At 45.5% G+C, this 18,635-nt stretch overlaps 1 protein-coding gene across 2 annotated transcripts in view; it reads left to right on the top strand.

Moving 5' to 3' along the window:
• Positions 1 to 13,007: 13,007 nt before the first annotated feature.
• LOC102103869 (store-operated calcium entry regulator STIMATE-like) overlaps positions 13,008 to 18,635 on the top strand; it is a 29,673-nt gene continuing 24,045 nt past the window's right edge. Inside the window, exon 1 of one of the 2 annotated variants that reach the window (XM_005526071.3) lies at positions 13,008 to 13,208. In XM_005526071.3, coding sequence (XP_005526128.2) covers positions 13,082 to 13,208 — 127 coding nt within the window. In that variant the 5' untranslated portion in view covers positions 13,008 to 13,081. Of the gene's footprint in view, positions 13,209 to 13,832; positions 14,045 to 18,635 lie in introns of those variants that run through there. The other variant, XM_088055451.1, reaches the window with a different exon arrangement.

Below are 18,635 nucleotides of genomic sequence, written 5' to 3'. Positions count from 1 at the left end.
GGGCTGTAAGCAACCTGGTCTAGGGAAAAGCATCCCTGTCCTTGGCAGGGGGTTGGAATGAGATGGTCTTTGAGGTACCTTCCAACCCAAACCATTCTGTAACTTTTATGTTCCCCTGTTCCTAGGCAATGACTTGTGCCCAGCCCAGTGGTAGGATGGGAGCAGTGAGAAATGTCCATGGGGACTGATCCAGATCTGATCAATGTGACAGCACAGGGCACAGAATTCACACCCCTCCTCTACTGAGTAACAACAGGTGTGGAGGTAGGAAAGGACTTTGATTTTCCTCATGACAAGTTTTAAAATGCACTGGATTTTCAGCTCAGCTTTTCAAAAACTGGGGCCAGTAGAAGCTTTTTGGACAGGAATAGGACCACACTTCCTGACAGAACAGGCTCCAAAGGCTTTTCCCCAGATTTGCCATAGAAAAGAGGCAGAAAACTCAGCATGCAAAGTCATTCAAAGGCATTTGCACAGCAAAGGCAGCACTTTCAAAGGAGACTGAGAAAACTCAGACCCAATAGGAGAGGGTCAACATTTCCTTTGGACTGCTTGGAAAATCCTCCCAGTGTGCGCTCAGAGGGGTGTCCCTTGTGGGGGAAAACCACACAATTACAGAGAAACATCCCAAAAATGATTAGTGCCAGCACTTGCAGGTTGGAGGCACAGAAAGGTGACTTCCCCATGTGACTGGTCACAGTCCAAGGATCCCTTGTTAGGCCATTCTGCCTCCTCATTTTTCATCTCACCAGGTAGTTTTAATGCTAATCTGCTTAACTGCCTTTTTACAGCTGGTAGCTCGAGGCTGGTTGAGTTAAGAAACCTTTACAGCTGTACAGTCGTTTACAGGGCTGCTTTAAGACATGGCATATATTATGTATGAAGCTTTATAACAACCATCCATATCAGAGCTGATGGAGAACATGAAAGCAATACAGCGCTGCTCCTTCCTACAGCACTTTGTTACAGGTGACAAGAGATAGGAGATCCAAAGGCTCAGTAAAACTGGGAGCAGGAAATTATTTTCCTAAGAGACTTCTAAAGGATTTAATGATAAATAAGACTTTTAGAGCCACAGTGAAACAAAGGGCTGCTTTAATTAAAAAGGAATCTGATCCCATGAAATGTTGAAGGTTGTATTCATCTGTCTGAGCTAGGAGATATTGAGATAAGTGCAGCTGAAGTATTAATCCCCTTTGTAATTGGGGGGAGAAATCACTGCAGGGACCTGGAAAAGAAATTCATCTCCCTCCAGGGTAAATAGCAAATATTTTATCTATACTTGAGACTTTCAAACTTCCATGTTTGAGTATTAACTATGATCTGTCTCAACAAAGGAAAACTTGTTTCCAGGCCCAAATCAGCCTGTGAGACACCTTGGTCTGGACCTTTGGGTGAGAAGAGTCCCAAATCCAACCCAAAGCCAAGAAGAAACCCCAATTCCACAGATTCCAGTGGAATTCAGAGATTCCCGCAGGATAACTACTTGCATGACAAAATTTTGCAGGTACTTACGAGGTTTGCTCCACTGGAGCAATTAAACCCTGCATGATGTGGAAACTGGAAGATTTTTCCTTCCAGAGTACGAATCAGAATCTGCAAAACTGTATTAAATTCACTGTCACTGTAATCCTTCCCAAAGCAGACAGAGGTTTAAATCATCCTCCCCGCTATCCCAAAACAAAGCTCTCAGCTCCCATCTCCATTTCAAGGCTAATTATACACAGAAAGTCTTGCTCCTCCTGGAGTTTAATCAGTTTTGCTTTCATGCCAAAGACAAGCACAAAAGTTGTGTTTCATTCTTAGTGATTTCGGCCTTTTTCATTCTGGAGACCTCAAATAAATAAAACCACTTTCTAGCACTAAATACTTCTCATTTACACCTGCAGGGCACCTGGGCCAGCTCTTCCAAGAAATCCATTTGTGTTCTCGCTCCTCACCATGGCAGAGCATAACCAAATGTGTATAAAGGCATTATAAGAAGTTCATGAGAAAGACACATGGTGTAAAGAGACTAAATGAAAATATATGTGATGAAAGCTTGGAGAAAAAGCATTCACACACTGGTTACAAAGAGCTAATGTCCACTTTAAGTGGTATCAAGAGCTGGAGCAATTGAAAGATAATAAGGAGAAAATGAGTAATGAATCAATTTTATTGTGTGCCGTTGAGCAGTCCTCGCTGGAAGAGAGTGTGTTGATACTGCCTGATAAAAGGGATGGATGGGAACTGACAGCAGCAGGGACAAGTACTCCCACACTTTCTGAAGAAATAAATGATTTCTGGAATTATTTTTGCCTCAGCCAATAGAATCCCACTGAAAAAAATGGGATGTTTTCTTGTGGAGATCAGTATAGACAGAGCAATTGAACAGCACAGTATTTATGGAGAGTGAAAATTCCACCTTTATTGAGAGACAAACTCACTTTGCATTTTTCTTGAATGTGGCCGTGCTGGCTCCCCCAGGAAAAGGGACACCCACCCAAATCTCCCTGTGGGAGTCATCTCTCCTGGCACATCTCTCTTTCTTATGCATTGTATAAAGCCTAAGCCACCACTTTCCCCTTCACCTCTTTGGTTTGCTGTGGGTTCCAAATTCACACTTGCCTTCCAGGACTCACAGAATGGTTTGGGTTGGAAGGGACCTTAAAGCCCATCTAGTTCCAACCATCTGCCATGGGCAGGAACATTTTCCACTGGACCAGGTGCTGCAACCTGCTGCAGGAGGGGAGGGTGACTCAGGCTCTTGTTAACAGGACTTGCGGGACAGGTTAGAGGGAAATGACACCACACACCCAGAAACTCTCTTCCTCCCCCTCTGGGGTGCAAACCTGGCACCAGCAAAGCAGAAAAGGGCAAATGTTGGAACCATCAACCCTAAACATTTCAGCATCTCACCCCAGGCTGCTCAGAGCCCCATGCAGCCTGGCCTTGACCCGTGCTGCAGACACACTTATCCAGAAACCACAAAGCTGCTGTAGTACATTCCCTGTTGAAAGCAGAGCAAAATGAGTCCACACAGGCATTTCTTCCTGCTACAGCAAGACTGATTCCTGTAAACAAGCTGAATTGGGTGTCTTCAGTCTGAAGGGTGGAAATCCATTTGGCAACATTTTTCTTACTGTCTCCTATGTTTCAATTTTTTCATCTCTGTTTAATTCTTCATCAAAGCATCATTTAAGCTTAATTGTGGAAATCTGAATCAGCTCTGAATCTCACTGACTAATATTATTTCATCCATGTGTTAACTTGCAAACATCTGCGATGGCAAGCAGATGTCTTCTGGCCTTTGGAAATCCCTGGACGTTCAGGGGTTTGTATTTTAGCTGTAACATCCAGAAGTGAAGAGATGGGGAGGAAAAGAACATATGGCCTACATCAGCATCAAGCTAAGGGGTCGCCTGTTAAAACAGCAGCCCTTGATTAGGGCAAGGCTGAAAACAGAAAATATACAGTAGATGAAAGTAGAAACATTATTTAGGTTAAGCTTGAAAATAAGTAATGGATTAAAAATCATTTCTTATTGAATAGTACAGGCCTGTTCCTCCCAGGCAAGGAGGAAAAGTCTCAGGCTTGGGACCTGCACTTTGAGCTCTGCCAAAAGCTAAGAACTCTGCAGAACTCATGTGAGCCACTAGGCACAAATTTACTTGAAAAAATTAGCTTTTCAGCCTGTAGAGTTACTATTCTGGTGCAATAAGTAAAAATTAGACCAGTTAAAAGCCTTTTTTCAATTGCATTTACCAGTGGAGGGTGATTGTGAAACTCCACCCCTTCAGTAGTGCAACACTGTCAGAAAATCTTCTAAAAAGCAGATCTGGTGTCAGATGCCTGCAGTGACTGGCGGTTTGTAAATCACTCTACAAAACAATTTTCCAACCCTTTTTGTTGTAAAAAGAACCTGTAGCTGTGTTGTGCTCACAGAATCATAGAAGCACTCGCATTGGAAAGGTGTGTCTTGCCCATGCAGTCGTGGAAAGCAAGAGCAGAGCTGCAGGATGGGATGGATTTGCTGGATCATCTCTAGCAGCTGCTGTCTTACTCCATCAAATATTTTTATCTTCTCCTGCTAAAGATGGACGTGCAGTAAAGGTATGACTCCTCTGGGATGCAGCTTCTCTGGGATACAGCTGCCTGGCATTCTGTACAGCTTTGCATCCCCACAGTGCTGGGCTCCGGAGCCACGGAAGGCTTTGTCTGTGAGCTGTGCTCATGTCAGCACCGGGACTCCTCTGTAAATAACTTTAAGGATCCTTCCAGAAGCTAAGTTCAGCCATGGGTGAGGAGGCACAATTTGAGGAAGCCTAGAAAGCCATTTTTGGCTGCAGGGCTACATCTCAAAGACCTCAAAAGCAGCAGACAAAACTGCCTGCAGTTACAGCCTCCCCTCCAGTGCTGAAGGAGACTTGCAGCTCAGGACATGTACAGATTTATGCTGCAATAATTCTGCTTGAAAAGAAGTTGTGTGTTGTGGCATGCATCCAGTGTTTGGGAACTAAAATGTAGAAACACAGCTCTGGTAAATGGATTCTTTCAACATTCGTATCAGATCTCATCTAAGGGTGAGATTTACACATCTGATCTAACGCCAGCTGGAATCAGGAGAAAAGATTCCCCTTGAATTCATAAAACACAGGGCTGACCAAAGCAGCCTCACCACTGTGCTTACTGCTTTGGAAAACCACTGGATATCATCATGAAAAAAAAAATAATAACAGCTAAGTTATTATTTTAAATGAAATGCATATTTTAGGGCAAAGTGTTTTAGCAAACACCACCAGATCTGAGGCTACCCATCACAGAAGAAATGAGCAATCCTCTCCTTGGTGTTTTCTTTGTGACTTTTGTTCCTTGCTTAACTAGATGAAGTCACTAAGAAGGGATTACACCTAAAATTGAGATTCCAGCAGGTCTTCAGGATGAACTGGTTTAGCTGAGCAGTTCTCTGTGCCTTCTGCAGTGCACACCCAGTGTTTGCATGCTGGATAATGAACTGGGGTGGGACTCAACTGATTTCCTGGGCATGATCCTAAGGATGCTAAGGAAAGTAATACACATCTCCTTGCTTTAATTCCTCCTCCCATTTAATATCCAGTAGGATGGTTATGGGCTTGTGTGTGCATGTTTCTCATCAGAGAGCAACTAGATGAGTAAAAACCCAGCATTTTTAAGACAGTTGATGGGGTTTATTTAGCAATCCCTGGGAAGGAACACTGTAGGTAGCACAGGAGCAGATTTGATTGAAGTTTCTAGGCTGAACACAATCTTTTTCCTGAGCCTTGAGAAGGTTTGTTTGGTGCAATACTTGTTGCACTATTTCTAATCCAAACACTATAAAACACCCCTTTTCTTCCACATCTGGGTGTTTTTTCTCGTGGAAATTCACCCATGTGAAATTTAGCCAAGGCTGAGCTCTCTTCTGAAAGCTTTTTTTGTACCTGTAAGGATCCATCAGGCTCCTGACCTGTAGTTCTGCAGCTGAGATTGCACAGTAAATGTGAAATGGAGTTCCTGAGCAGGTTATTAAATTAAGGTTAGGTAGTGTGTGCTGTTTTGGAGAAACCTCCAGAGAGGTAACTGAGGTCCCTTCCAGGATGACTCTTTGCAGTCTGAATGAAAATAACATCTCTGCTGCAGCTGTAAAAAGTGCATTAAAGGGAGTAGAAGCAATGTCTCAGCTATAACATTTATAAAACATCAAGGATGGCTTGTGAAGGAGCATGTGGTTTTCAAGTGCTAATGGAGACAGGCTTGGGAGCAGGGAATATTCACCAGGTCTTGGAAAATTAGCATTTTATTTCAAGGCTCTCAATGAGCGATAGAACTCGGGGGGGAAATAATCAAGGTCCTCTCTGGTTTGTGCTACATGAATGTTGTGAATATTTAACATTTCTCCAATAGGATAGGTCTCCATTTCCTAACTGATCTTTTTGCATAAATAGTTACCCAAGTTGTCAGATTCCAACATCCAGCTAAAGACCTGAAAGGATTCATCAAAACCCACAGCTGTGCAAAGAAAGGATTTTCAAGCACAGGATTTGGACACTTCCTGTCTGTCCAATAAACAACTGCAACACAAGGTCAGGCTGGAGATACAGGCTGGCAAAAGGAAGCAGGGCAGCCATAAAAATGCAGTTCATGAAGAATTTAGGAGATCAGCTCACCAATTCTCACACCTCAAGCAGTAATTACCCAGCTGTCCCTGAGAGAAGACTATTGGTTGGTCTCAATTAATAGTTGGACTTGATGATCATAGAGGTCCTTTCCAACTTACATGATTCTCTGATTCTAAAAAGATGGATATTCTTAAAATCCTCCAATGGCAGAACTTCTCCCTCTGTCCCCAACAACTTATTGCATCTCTTAACTAGCCTTAATCCTGGAAAAGGTGTCCTGATGCCAGCCTAAATCCACTCTGTTGCAGTTCGGACCCAGGGAATTTTGCCCAGGTCTGAATGGCCATAAATTCAAATATATCTCAATCTTGAAGGAACTTGTATCTGGCCATTCTTACATAAGAACAACACGAGTTTAATTTTCAAGAAAGAAAATGATTGAAAAAACAAACATTGATCCTTTCTAGCAGTTCTATCCTTGTCCAAACAGTCACAAACCTAGGGATCACCTTATAGATGGTTTGGTTTGGAAGTGACCTTAAAGGTCATCTATTCCAGTCCCCTGCCAGGGGCTCACCTCTGTCGGAATGTGGGTTTATATATATGACCCCAAGAGAGCCTAACTTGAAGCAGGGACATCACCCCACAGGGCTGGTAGGACCTGTGAGGGTTTCCTCAGTGCTGTTGTAGACCTCCCACCTTGTCCTGGGTGAAGGGATGGCCATGCAGAGGAGTGGGCTGTGCTCAGGGGCTGGCTGGCAGAGCTGAGGTGTTCTGAATGAGGGAAGGGGGAAAGGGAAGCTGTAACCTTCCTCTTTCTGCCTTCCACAGTTGGGCACAGACCTGAAGGCCACTGTCCCCTGCCCCTCTGGCTTCCACAGCCAGGGTGAGCAAGGCTGGCAATATTGCAGAGCCTCAGCCACAAGCCAAGCACAGCCAGCCAACAATGCCACAGGCTCTGCAAAGTGGGAAATTATTCCCATTCATTCTAAGCAAGACATTGAACATCTCATAATAACACAGCTAAAGCACTTATTGAAAATAGAAAAGAATTACCTTGACAATTAGTCCTTGGAGTATCCTGCAATACAAAGTCCTGGCTGATACAAAAATTGGTGTTGGCCTCTTGCTTATGAATATAACTTGGAACTGATTGTTAAATGTGCCAGGCCTTGTAAAATGGGTAATTCAGCAAGAATAAGGTCTAGCTACTATTTAATCAGCAGGGATCATTGCTGCTGGCAGCATGAATAAAGTCTGTTCCAAGTATCAGCTAAAGGAAGTTTTCTCAAGAGATCTTGTTTTCTGAAGTAATTTCTTCACCACGTGATAAAACCAGATGAATAATTTACATGAGCATCATCCTGGAAAGGGCAGCTTCATGTGTACACCTCCAGTTTACCACAATAACCATCTGCAGACCTGTCACTGCCTTTTCCTCATCCCCACCATCAAGCTGGGGACTCTGGAGGTACAAAACACCTGTGTTTTGGGGGAGAGTGAGGTGAAGAAAACAATGCTGTGTTGTGTGGACCTGATTTTCTCTGAGCCTGAGAGAATTACAGCCTGTCAGTGGCTGATCTGTTCCCAAGGGAAAGTTTCTTGGGAGATCTCTCACTCAAGGACAACATTTGTAAACCATTTTACTTTCTCAAAACAGTTCTGTATAACTGAAGATTATTATTAGTGTGTTTTTCTCTTGTCCCATGAATGGGACAAGAGGTGGTGTTCCTTTGACCAATCATGTCAAAACCTGTAGCATAAGACCCTATGAAAGCTGAAAAGTTCAGAGAATAAAGGCCCTTTTCCTAGAAATTCCCTGGTGTGCTGTATCAAACCCACACTTCTACATCGTGTCCAACAGAGACAGTGCTGCTATAAAAAAATGGACATTGATGATTTTGTGCTCTTTTCTGACATGAGGCCATCACTGAACTGCCTGGAACTGGAGCAGACTTAATTCATCTGACCAGAATGGGCAAAGGAAGATGTCCTGAAAGAGGTTATTCCTTTCTACTGGCTATGAAAGGAGGCAAGAGGTCTCTCAAAAGGGGACATTTGAAGCCAGATAAGGTGGATCCCTCCCAAGAGTAACTTGTGCAGAACAGGGTTGGATTTTTCATCCTGTGACCCTACCAGGACTGCACTAAAGGCATCCAAGGCCAGGGCAATATTACAGAAAGGAGTAGACTTTAAAAAAAAGCATCCCTCTGGATCCCAAGCTAGCAGCTTCTCACAGTTAAGTGCCCTTGAAGTGAGGAAGCCTTAAAAAGCCTTGTCCTCCTCTCAGGTCTGTTTTGAGCCCAGGCCCAGCCTCAGCAGAGGCTGAGTGTGAACAGGTGTCTGTGCTGAGTGTCAGATATGGGCTGGACAATTTTCCCAGTGCTGAAAAACACTTTTTTTTTTTTTTTATATATATAATTTATTTTTTGGAAACAAAAAAACTGACTTGTCTCTTTGAGGCAGAAAAAAATCCAATGACTTTATTAACTTTTTATAACTGTACCAGAATAGTCTCGCCACAAAGCCTGTTCCTCCAATGACACCTACTATTTCTGCAGGTTTTTTTCTGGAGGAGAAAATATCCCATTTCCTTTCTGTTCCTTATTTTCTCAAATATTTGCCACTCTTCTTTGCTTTCTCCAGACTCCAGCACATATTTGTGTGATGGCAAAACTGGGCTGAACCCAGAAACTGCCCAATTTTTCTATAAAACTCTCCAGATCACCTCCCAAAATAGGATGTGCCTCATTGCAACACCTGTTTTGTTATCCACTCACTTTTTGTCTGCAGGACATTTACATCTCCTGATACTCTTCCCATCCACTTTCTCCTTCCTTCCCCATCACTCATTGCATTTCCTTCTGTTGACTCTGGGACCATCCCTTCAATTTAACATAATAATTCCAAAGTTTCACCTTAACTTCATGAAGGGTTTTAATCTTCTAATTTGATACCCTTGACCCTCTCCAAAGGGTTTAATTTACCTCACCCAGCTTCAGATGCCTACCTGGAGGCATCACACTGCTCCTGATGCAGCAGCAAACAGCTTTTGGAGCAGCTGGTTTGTCTAGAGGTGGTGCTCCTGCAGAGCCCTTGGCTTTTACTTGTTTTACCTTTCCCCAAGTCAAGATACACCCAGTCATCCTCTCAAAACAGAAATAAAACTCCCTTAACATGATTAATTCTAGTGAAATCCACATTCGTTGTTTGTTATTACCATATCATCTGCTAGGTGCTTATAAATTGATTATTTGGTAATTTTTACCAGTGTCCTCTGGTATTTTACTGGAATAAAGCTGGTGGGTCTCTGTTTCCTCACACCCTCATTCCCCTCCTCACAGCCAGACACAGCACTTACCCTTCTCCTGTGATAACACTGAGGAGCCAGACTTTATCCTGCCCATTTCACAGGGCAGGGTAAAGTCTTTTTTGCTTAGGTTTCTTCAGGCCCTTGAATCCATCCTTGAGTCCTCTCATCTTTTAACTTGTTCTTGTCTTATATTATCACTGCTCATGTTGTTTCAGGTTATTTTCACTTGCTAGTCCTTCTTGGAAGGATGGGGAAATGAAGTTCTGTTCTGTGGCTTCCATTATTTGGTTTTCCATTCTATTGTAGAGTAGAATATTGTTCTTAGAGAGAATTCATAGATTTCCTCCAGCCTTCACTTTTGCCTCATACTTTCATAAATAGCCTGGGTTAGTTTTTACATTCCTTATCACTTGAAATCACTTTGGAGTTTCTGATTTTATGCTTAAGTACATGGCCTAATATTTTAATTAATTTTTCTTTTTTTTTCTTTAGTGATTCCTTTATTAAATTCTACTTCTTGCATAAGTGCTTACTTGACTTGCTTTTTCTTTTGCTGGGTGTTTTTCAAGTGTTAGAATGGTTTGGGTTGGAAGGGACCTTGAAGATTATCTTGTTCCAGCCCCTGCCATGGGCAGGGACACCTTCCACTGTCCCAGGTTGCTCCAAGCCCCATCCAGCCTGGCCTGGGACACTTCCAGGGATCCAGGGACAGCCACAGCTTCTCTGGACACCCTGTGCCAGGGCCTGCCCACCCTCACAGGGAAGAATTTCTTCCTAATATCTGATCTAAACCTGTCCTCTGGCAGTGAAGTCATTCCTCCTTATCCTATCATTCCATGCCGTGGTCCAAAGTCCTTCTCCAGCTCTCTTGCAGCCCCTTTAGATACTGAAAAGTGCTCTAAAGCCTTCTCAGAGAGAGAAAAACCTAAGGGGGAGGGGCAAAAAAAGCACTGAAATTTAATAATTAATAGGTTAGAATTGAATAACCAAAGCTCCTGGACTCCACTTGTCAACTTGAGATACAGACAAACTTCAAGATTTTTTGCAAGGGTTCAGAAAGTACAAATATTTTGAAGTGCAAATGGTGCTTTAGAGAAAGCCAAGTTGTGTTTTCACAGGAGTGTGGAGCATGAGCAGCCACTGGAGCATATCTGCCTCTTCCTGCAGGGAGAGGGGAAATCAAGGCGTTCTGTTTATGGCTCTCTTGTAGCCTGAGTGTTTTCACACATGGGAGGCACTCTGCTCTCTTGTAAAACTATCAGCACCTGGAAATAAGGGCCTCAGACAACTTTGTGCTGCTGATAAAGCAGCTGGGAGAAATCACCATTAATTGGGCTTGAAGAAAGTGGAGGAGGCAGCACTGGCTCTGAGGGAGCTTTTAAGAAACTGTCCCCTTTGGAAAGACCCTGAAACATCACAGATAACTTGCAGCTTATTCACAGACAGTGAAATTTTGGTTAAGAAATACCCATCTTGTTTATATGTCTTTTTTTTTTTTTTTCCCTTTGTTTTCTCCAGCTGTTGTGCTGTACCTGGGTCCAAGGCACCTCCCAGGGGAAAAATTATCATCCAGTAATTCTTGAAAATGCCTTTTTAGCAGCAGCCTAGGAAATCTGAGAAAATGTAAAAAAAAATCCTGAAGAAATCTCTGTTAAAATGTGTACTTGTTTAATAGATGCTTCCACACACACTGTGTCCAACTGGCTTATATAAAAGTATCAACTTTAATATTTGATTTAGAATTTAATATAAAGGCAACTGACTGCGAAACACAATCAGATTTACCAGCTCAGGGGAATGAACCTTTTTATGAAACTAACAATTGCACATACAAAATCAGCTGAAAATGAGTTAGTGAGATGAAACTTCCACCTCCCTGGCTGAAGTTGTGATTAAACCATGATTAAAGTCAGTGAGCTAAGTGAACAGCTATCAACCCAAAATTCAATTCACCCCTGAAAAAAGAAAAAAAAAAAAAAAAGAAGAGGAACTATTTTTGTTATTTCAGTGATGTGCTGACTGAGTTGAGGAGGGACAAGGCTCCAGCCTAAACTGCCTGACACTAATGACCTCCCCAGAACAGGGGATTCCCAAGCCCAGGAACAACACAATTCCCTCCTGTGTTGTAAACTGGACCTATTTGGGAAGCAGGCCAGCTCCCATGATTTTCTTTTCTCATAACATTTACTGCTGTTTCTAAGGCCATCCCTCAGAGTCATATGACAGGGTAAGATTTGCAGCCTCTCTGGTTTTGTAACTAAACACAAGCTCCTACCCTGCAAAATCAGGGAGGGAAATTTCACCGTGTGACCCCAGTGCTCCCTAAAGATGGGCTCAAGTGTATTGCAAAGAGAGAAAACAAAACCTGCCCCGTGGGGAGGAGGCTATAGAGGGGGGTGGCAGCAGTGTAACACAGCAGAGCAAATAAAAGAGATTTGAGGCTGCAGTTTGAGAACCCAAAATCCCACCATGACTACCACAGCCCAGCACTCTAAATCCTGTTGGGATCCTCTCCAGCCTGGTACTTCAAACCCCACCAGGACCCTGCACTCCAAACCCTGCTGCGACCTTCCAAACCCAGCACCCCCATCCCTGCTGGAACCCCTCAACCTGGCACCCCAGTCTTGACTGGTGTCTACCAACCCTCCCCAGTCAAGCATCCCAAACTTTGCAAGGACCTCTCCAGCCAGGGCCACCCAAACCCTGCAGGGACCTCCACATCCTGGCACCTGAAACACTTCTGGGACTCCCTCAGTCCAGCACATCCTATCCCAACAGGACCCCTATCCACCCTCCCCAGCCCCCCTATCCCACCAGGACTCCCCCAACCCAGCTCTCCAAACCTAAGCATGATTTCCCCAATCCAGCACCCCAATTCCCTCCAGGACCCCACATCCTCATCTCCATAATCATCTCCGCCTCTATCTCTGTCCTCATCCACATACATAACTCCTGTCCCCATCATTGTCTCTGCCTGCATCTCCATCCTGATTTCACTCTTCATCTCCATCTCCTTCCCCATCTTCATTCCCACCTGTTTCCATCTTTGTCCTCGTTGCATCCTCACCTCCCACCCCTTCCACATCCACATCTCCGTCTTAATTTCCATCCTCATCTCCATAACTCTGTCTGCCTATTCCCATTGCATCCCCATCTCCGACCTCTTCCACACCCTGTCTCTGTCCCCATCCCTATTACCACACTCGTCCCCATGTCCAACTCCAACTCCATTTCCATCCCTGTCCCCATCTCCATTCCCATGGTATCTCCATCTCAATATGCGTCCACTGCGTCCCCATTTCCAACCCTTTCCACATCTTTGTGGAACCCTTTCCATCTCTTTGTCCCTGTTCCTGTCCTCATCCCCAACTCAACTCCATCCCCATCTTTATCCCCATCCCTCTGTCTCTGTCCCCTTTGTATCCCCCATCTCTGTCCTCGTTCCCCTGTCCCTGTTCCCCTCTCCGTTTCCTCTGCCGTGCCCGTCCCTCTCCTCCCGCCCCGCCCCGGGCGCTGCTGCCGGCGGGGCGGGCCGGGGGCGGGGGCGGCTCGGGGCCGCCTTCGTGCGTGGCGGGGCCGGGGCTATCCCATCCCCGTTCCCATTCCCGTTCCCAGTGCCGCGTTATCCCGCACCTTCCATCCATCCCATCCCATGGCATCCCGCAGCCCCATGGCCGCCCCCCGCCCGGCGCACGGCTGCGGCAGCGGAGCGCTGTTGGGGCGCTTCGGGGTGCTGCTGCAGGCGCTGCTGGCTCTCTGCGCCTTCAGCACCCTCATGCGTGAGTACCGGGGAGCTCGGGGCACCCGCTGCCCGCGGGGGGACCGGGGGGACCGGCGGCACCTACGGGCTAGGTGCCCATTCATTGAAAAGCACCAAGTTTTGCGCTGTGTCCCGGCTGGATTTGGGAGGAAGGGAAGCGCTGCGGATGTTCCCGAGCCGGCGGTTGCAGCGCCAGATGCTCCTTCTTAAAAATTCCCTAATCTGATGGTAATGAAGCTCCGCGGAACGCGCGGCTGTAATCTGTTAAAATTGGCTGCGCTTGTGGGAGCCATTGCTCAGTCACTTAGAAAATTTTAATGAAGGGTAAAAAAACTATTGGTGTAACCCCGCGAGTTGCCGGGGAGGAGCTGACAAAAACGGGGCGGGTGTCCGACGCGGCGCTGCGAGGTGAGGGTGATTTAATTGCGCCGTGATACTGCTTTGCTTAATTTTCCCTTCAGCTGCGCAAAGTTTTGGGGCTCGAGCGGCTGGGGAAAGAAGTTACAGAGAGAACGTGTTTTGTTACTGGCAAAGGGGTGGTGGTGGGAGAAATCGGTGAGAAAAATCACCCCGCGGTGTGATTTCCAGGTCCAGAGAGAACGGCCTCAAGTTACACTGTAGAAAGTTCAGAGTGGGTGTTTGGAAAAGCTTCTTTCCCGGAAGGGGAAGGCATTGGAACAGGCTGCCCAGGGCAGCGTGCTGGAGCCACCGTCCCGGCAGGGATTTAAAAGACGCGTGGATGTGGCACCTTGGGACCTGCTTTAGTGGAGGACTTGGCAGTGCTGGGTTAATGATCGCGCTTGATGATATTAGAGGTCTTTTCCAGCCTCAGTGATTCTGCGATCCTGTGGAAAGGTGGGGAACACTAAGGCTGAATGAGCCTTGAAAATTTACTGTTGTTTTGTGCTGCAGCTGTGTTTTGCTCAGAGCAATGTGTGTGTTGCTGCTCTTCAGGGTTAAGTGGTTTAGCACAAGTTGAATCAACATGCCAGAGCTCGATCTTTTTTCCTTGTTTAAAAGCCTGTGGTGACAGTGAGCTGAAGCTTCCAAGTTTTCTGGCTAAGTAGCTGCAGATTTTGAGGTTCTCTTCCCCCCCGCCCCCCCGCCTTTTGGAAACCACTTTAAAAGGCTCCAGTGCTGTGGTTAACGCGAGGCTGCCAGGGAAAACTGCAACAAGTTCTTCCAGTGATAACTGATACCTTCTTCCAGCTGGAGCAGCCCAGTTGCAACATGCCACTGCTTGTGTTTCACCAAATATTGACAGTAAGAATAGTGGTAATTTCTTTTTCTATTCCAGTTCCCCCTAGTGATGTGTGTGTATGGGTTAATTGCCTCATAAACTCCATAGGGTGTCCCATAAAATCAAGGACTTGGGTAAATCATGTTGGAATACCTCTGTGGATGAGGCTACATAACCTCTGCCAGAAAATCAGCAACCTTAAGCTAACTGCTGGTGCAAGGGCTAATATTTCTGTGAACATTAACAACCTCTTGATTAATGAAGAGAAACCGAAAGCTGATCCTGTGTGGTTTGGTTGTGACTCAGCTGTGGAGGAACTGCTGGCTGGGACCCCAAGAGCAGATGGATGTGTTTACAGCCCTGGGATCCCAACCACAGCACCTCCTCTGGCTGCAGCTGGGCTGGTGGTCCCTAATCCACCCCAGCTGGTCCTTATCTGTGCCCTAGTCACACACTTCCAGCTGGAGGCTTCCTTGGATCTGCTGGAGGGGCTGTTTGTGTGCCAACTCTTAACCCATGGTGGTTGTGATGGGTTCACCAGTGGTTGTATGTTGGGTTGTTTCTGTGGCACATTCAGCTGGCAGCCTTCTGGGAAGGAGAAGGCTCCAGGGAGGCATGGAAGCCTTTGGAGCTGAAACAAAAAACTTCCTGGGAACTTTGGTTGTATCTTCATTGCATCCAGCCAGGCAGTCCCAGCTGGGTGACTGCATCATGTAGAATTTAGGATGTTTCTATTGTTGGAGTCAACTCCTGGATACTTCTTTTCCTCAGTACTGTGGCATTTTTGGTGTGTGTTCCTGTTGGTTTTATTACTGTGATTTCTGCTTTCCTGGGATGTTGCAGGCTGCGGGTTAATAAGTGGAAACAAGGTCCGTGAAGATGGTGAGGCCCTGGAACAGGTTGATCAGAGAAGCTGTGGATGCCCCATCCCTGGAAGTGTCAAAGGCCAGGCTGGATGGGGCTTGAAGCAACCTGCTCTAGTGGAAGGTGTCCTTGCCCATGGCAGGGGTTTAAAACTGGATGTTCTTCAAATCCCTTCTGACTCAAAACCATGGTACAGAATTCCTCCTGTCCAAACCCAAATCAATGCCTTTTTCCATTCCTTCTACTTTAAAGTACCAGCTCAGCTGTAGGAACACCTGGATTTGGATGGATAAAATTCCCAAATGGTGCAGATACTTTTCAGAGCTCTTGAAAATATGTAGAGGAACTCAGACTAACAATAAAGAGGCATTCTACAAAGTTTTGCAGGTGTGTGTGCATGGGATGTGCTCAGAGTATCCCTCTTGAATGTGGGTCCCAAGCATGGTCATTGCAGGGGCTGTAAGTTTGTTTTTATCAGAGCAGTTTGTGTCATTAAATTTGTATTTTTTGGGGCTATGGAAAGATTCTCTCCTGCCAACCTGGTAGGAAAACCTAATGGAGGAGGAAATTAGTCTTGCATGATTGAGTGGGGTGGTTGCTCCCCATTGCAGTGGATTTTGTGAAATGGGTCCTTTGTGTGGTGTGGTAAAAACAGGACCCAGAGGTAAATGGTGCCCAGCCTTGGCAGGGAGTCAGGACAGCTGTTTAGTGGGGTTTTGTTATTTTGTCAGCTCCCATGAGCAATAATGATGACAGTTCATTTTAGCTTACAAACACTCTCTTGCTTTCCCAGCAAGATCTTTAAGGTTGTAGTCAAGCCTATCCCAGTATGAACAGGGCTTGCTTGCTCTGGTGGCAGCTTTGCCTCGTTTGGGAGTCAAATGGCAAAGAGGTGTTACCCTTTCCACCTGCCTGGGGTGGCTTTGGAGGCACTTTGGCTGTAAGGACAGTCCTAGAACTGAGACACAAACACTTGAGGCAGTGGAGCCCAGCAGCTGTGTGTGTGTGGCGATCTGGATTCCTGTGCAAGAACGTCCCCTCAGGGAGGTCATGACCCTGAGGAGTCAGGATAATTGTGCAATCCCATCTGAAGCATTTTGTGATGCTTTTTCTTGAGCATCACTCAGCTGAGTGAAGGAAGCTCGTTGCAGATGTCTTAGTTGCAAGGGCTGGGTGTGCTTTTGAGGACTGAGTCCCTGCAGTTGTTGCTATTCATTGAAACCTTTTTTCTTTTGGGGAAGGGGTTCTAGACTAGCAAAAGTTGTCCAAGTTTGCACAGAGGACAGCAAAACTCTTTGAAATGAGGGAAGATATTTTGTAGAAATTACATCCACAACCTTATTTGTGAATTAACTAGAGTGCAGGAGAAATTAATTTGGGGAGTTGAAGAATTTTTGTCTCCATTGTGAACAGAAAGTTTTCCCTGGAGCTGGTATACTCATTTTCTTCTCTACCACGAACAATGTTGAGGACATGCACAAACATTTGTTTCTCTTCCAGCTTTTTCATTTTCTGAAACTGTCTTGGCAGCCCTCTGAGCTGCTGAATGAGGTGTAGTAACACTTGTAATGTTGGTATGAAAATAGATTTTTCTCTTGGAAAACACTCATATTGCCAGGCAAGAAGAGTTGGACTGGACTGAGCTCCCACAACCCAGTGGGAAATCTGGTTGTCAGTTTTGCTTTTGAAAATGTCTTTATGCTGACTCCTGTGACAGCAGTGTCCCACTCTCTTGCATGTCACTGCTGGAGACACTCTTCCAGCACATCTTGCCTTGAGCTAAGAAAGCAGAGTTGTTTGCAGTAGGGACCCTGGTGCTGACCCCCAGGCAGGACTTGGTGCTGGAGATGCTGGGATGGTGTTTTAGACACTGCTCCAAGTAGTTTGTCCTGAGGCAGAGCCACAGAATAGGAATTTACCAGACTTGCTGTAAAAGAAATAGTGTCTCTGTGGTAGAAAACAGTTGTTAAAGAAATCAGAAGTATCCCCTTGATCTGTGGACTGTGTTTTCTTGATCCCTGTGGGTTTTCCAGCTGAGCTTTCAATGTTGATTTTCTCCTGGGTGGTGAAATGGGTGAGAGCATCCTCATGTTGAGAAGTGTCTGACCTTTGAGAGGGATTCATGGAACCTGTTGCACTCATCTCCAGCAGATAAATCAAACTTAACCCACCTTTTGTGAATTTTAATTAGGCCCTGTAGTTGATAGGAAGAGGGGCAGTGGTTTTAAACTGAAAGAGGATAGATTTAGCTGAAATATGAGAAGAATTTATTTACAATGAGGGTGCTGGAACACTGAAACAGGTTGCCCAGAGAGATGATGGGTGCCCTATCCCTAGAAATATTCAAGGTCAGGTTGGATGGGTCTCTGACCAACCTGGTCTAGTGGAAGGTGTCCCTGTCCATGGCAGGGGGTTGGAACAAGATGACTATCGAAGGACCCTTCCAACCCAAACCATACTGTCATTCTGCCCCAGTGCTGGGTTCAGGGTGGTTGCTGTATGTAGTTAGAAGTGAAATGCTGTTTCTGTGCTTCAAAAGAATCCTGAGTGCTTTCTGGTTTGTGTTTTGACTTTACACTGAAAATACCTCATGAGGGTGGGTGGAAGTCCATGTCAAGAAAAAGAAGAAAGAAATGCTAGAGCATTTGATCTGTCCAGACCTCCATGCTGTTCTGAAATAAATCTGCCCAAGACACAAAAACACTGCAGGCTTACCATGCCCGAGACATGCGCTGCTGACTTTGCTTGCTATCACACAAGTGCATAACTGTGTGTGAGTTTAACTGTTCACACACAAGAACACTTAAATTCCAACTTCACCTGTGTAAATGCTTTTCCCTTGTCTTAGTTTAGGGCAAATTTGGGAGAAAACTCCCAATGGGGTTCTCCCAGGAAAACAAAATTTAAATGACCCCTCCCCACAACTTGTCTGGGAAAAAAAAATTCCTTGGAGAGAAGTGGAAAAAGCTGTTTATTTAACAGAAATTGAATAATATTAAACAATAAAACCTCTCACTGTTCGATGGGATGGCAAATCCAGGAAGAAAAGTCCTTTTCATGTGGTGTAGCTCGGCCCACTCAGGCTCTTGTCAGTCCCTCCTGTGCTGGAAAGTGCCGAGGCCCAGGCCCCGGTGGGTCACAGGCGTGAGCTCCAGGGGTTTGGCTGGGTGTTTTTCAGTCCAGAGCAGGCTTGCACAGATACAAGAAAAAGGGAAAAAAAGGTCCAGGGAACTACTCTGCCTCAGCTAGCTAAAACTAACTAAAAGCCAAAGAGCAGCTCTGTCCCGCTGTCTGTCCGTGCTGCAGACACCACAGTCCAGGAGCGGGATGCAGGGGAGTGAT

The sequence above is a fragment of the Pseudopodoces humilis genome, chromosome 5, assembly GCF_049639895.1.
Source record: "Pseudopodoces humilis isolate 2021_Gansu_Grassland_sample_001 chromosome 5, ASM4963989v1, whole genome shotgun sequence".
In the NCBI taxonomy this organism is placed as follows: Eukaryota; Metazoa; Chordata; class Aves; order Passeriformes; family Paridae; genus Pseudopodoces; species Pseudopodoces humilis.
This window is presented reverse-complemented; position numbering and strand designations above follow the sequence as displayed.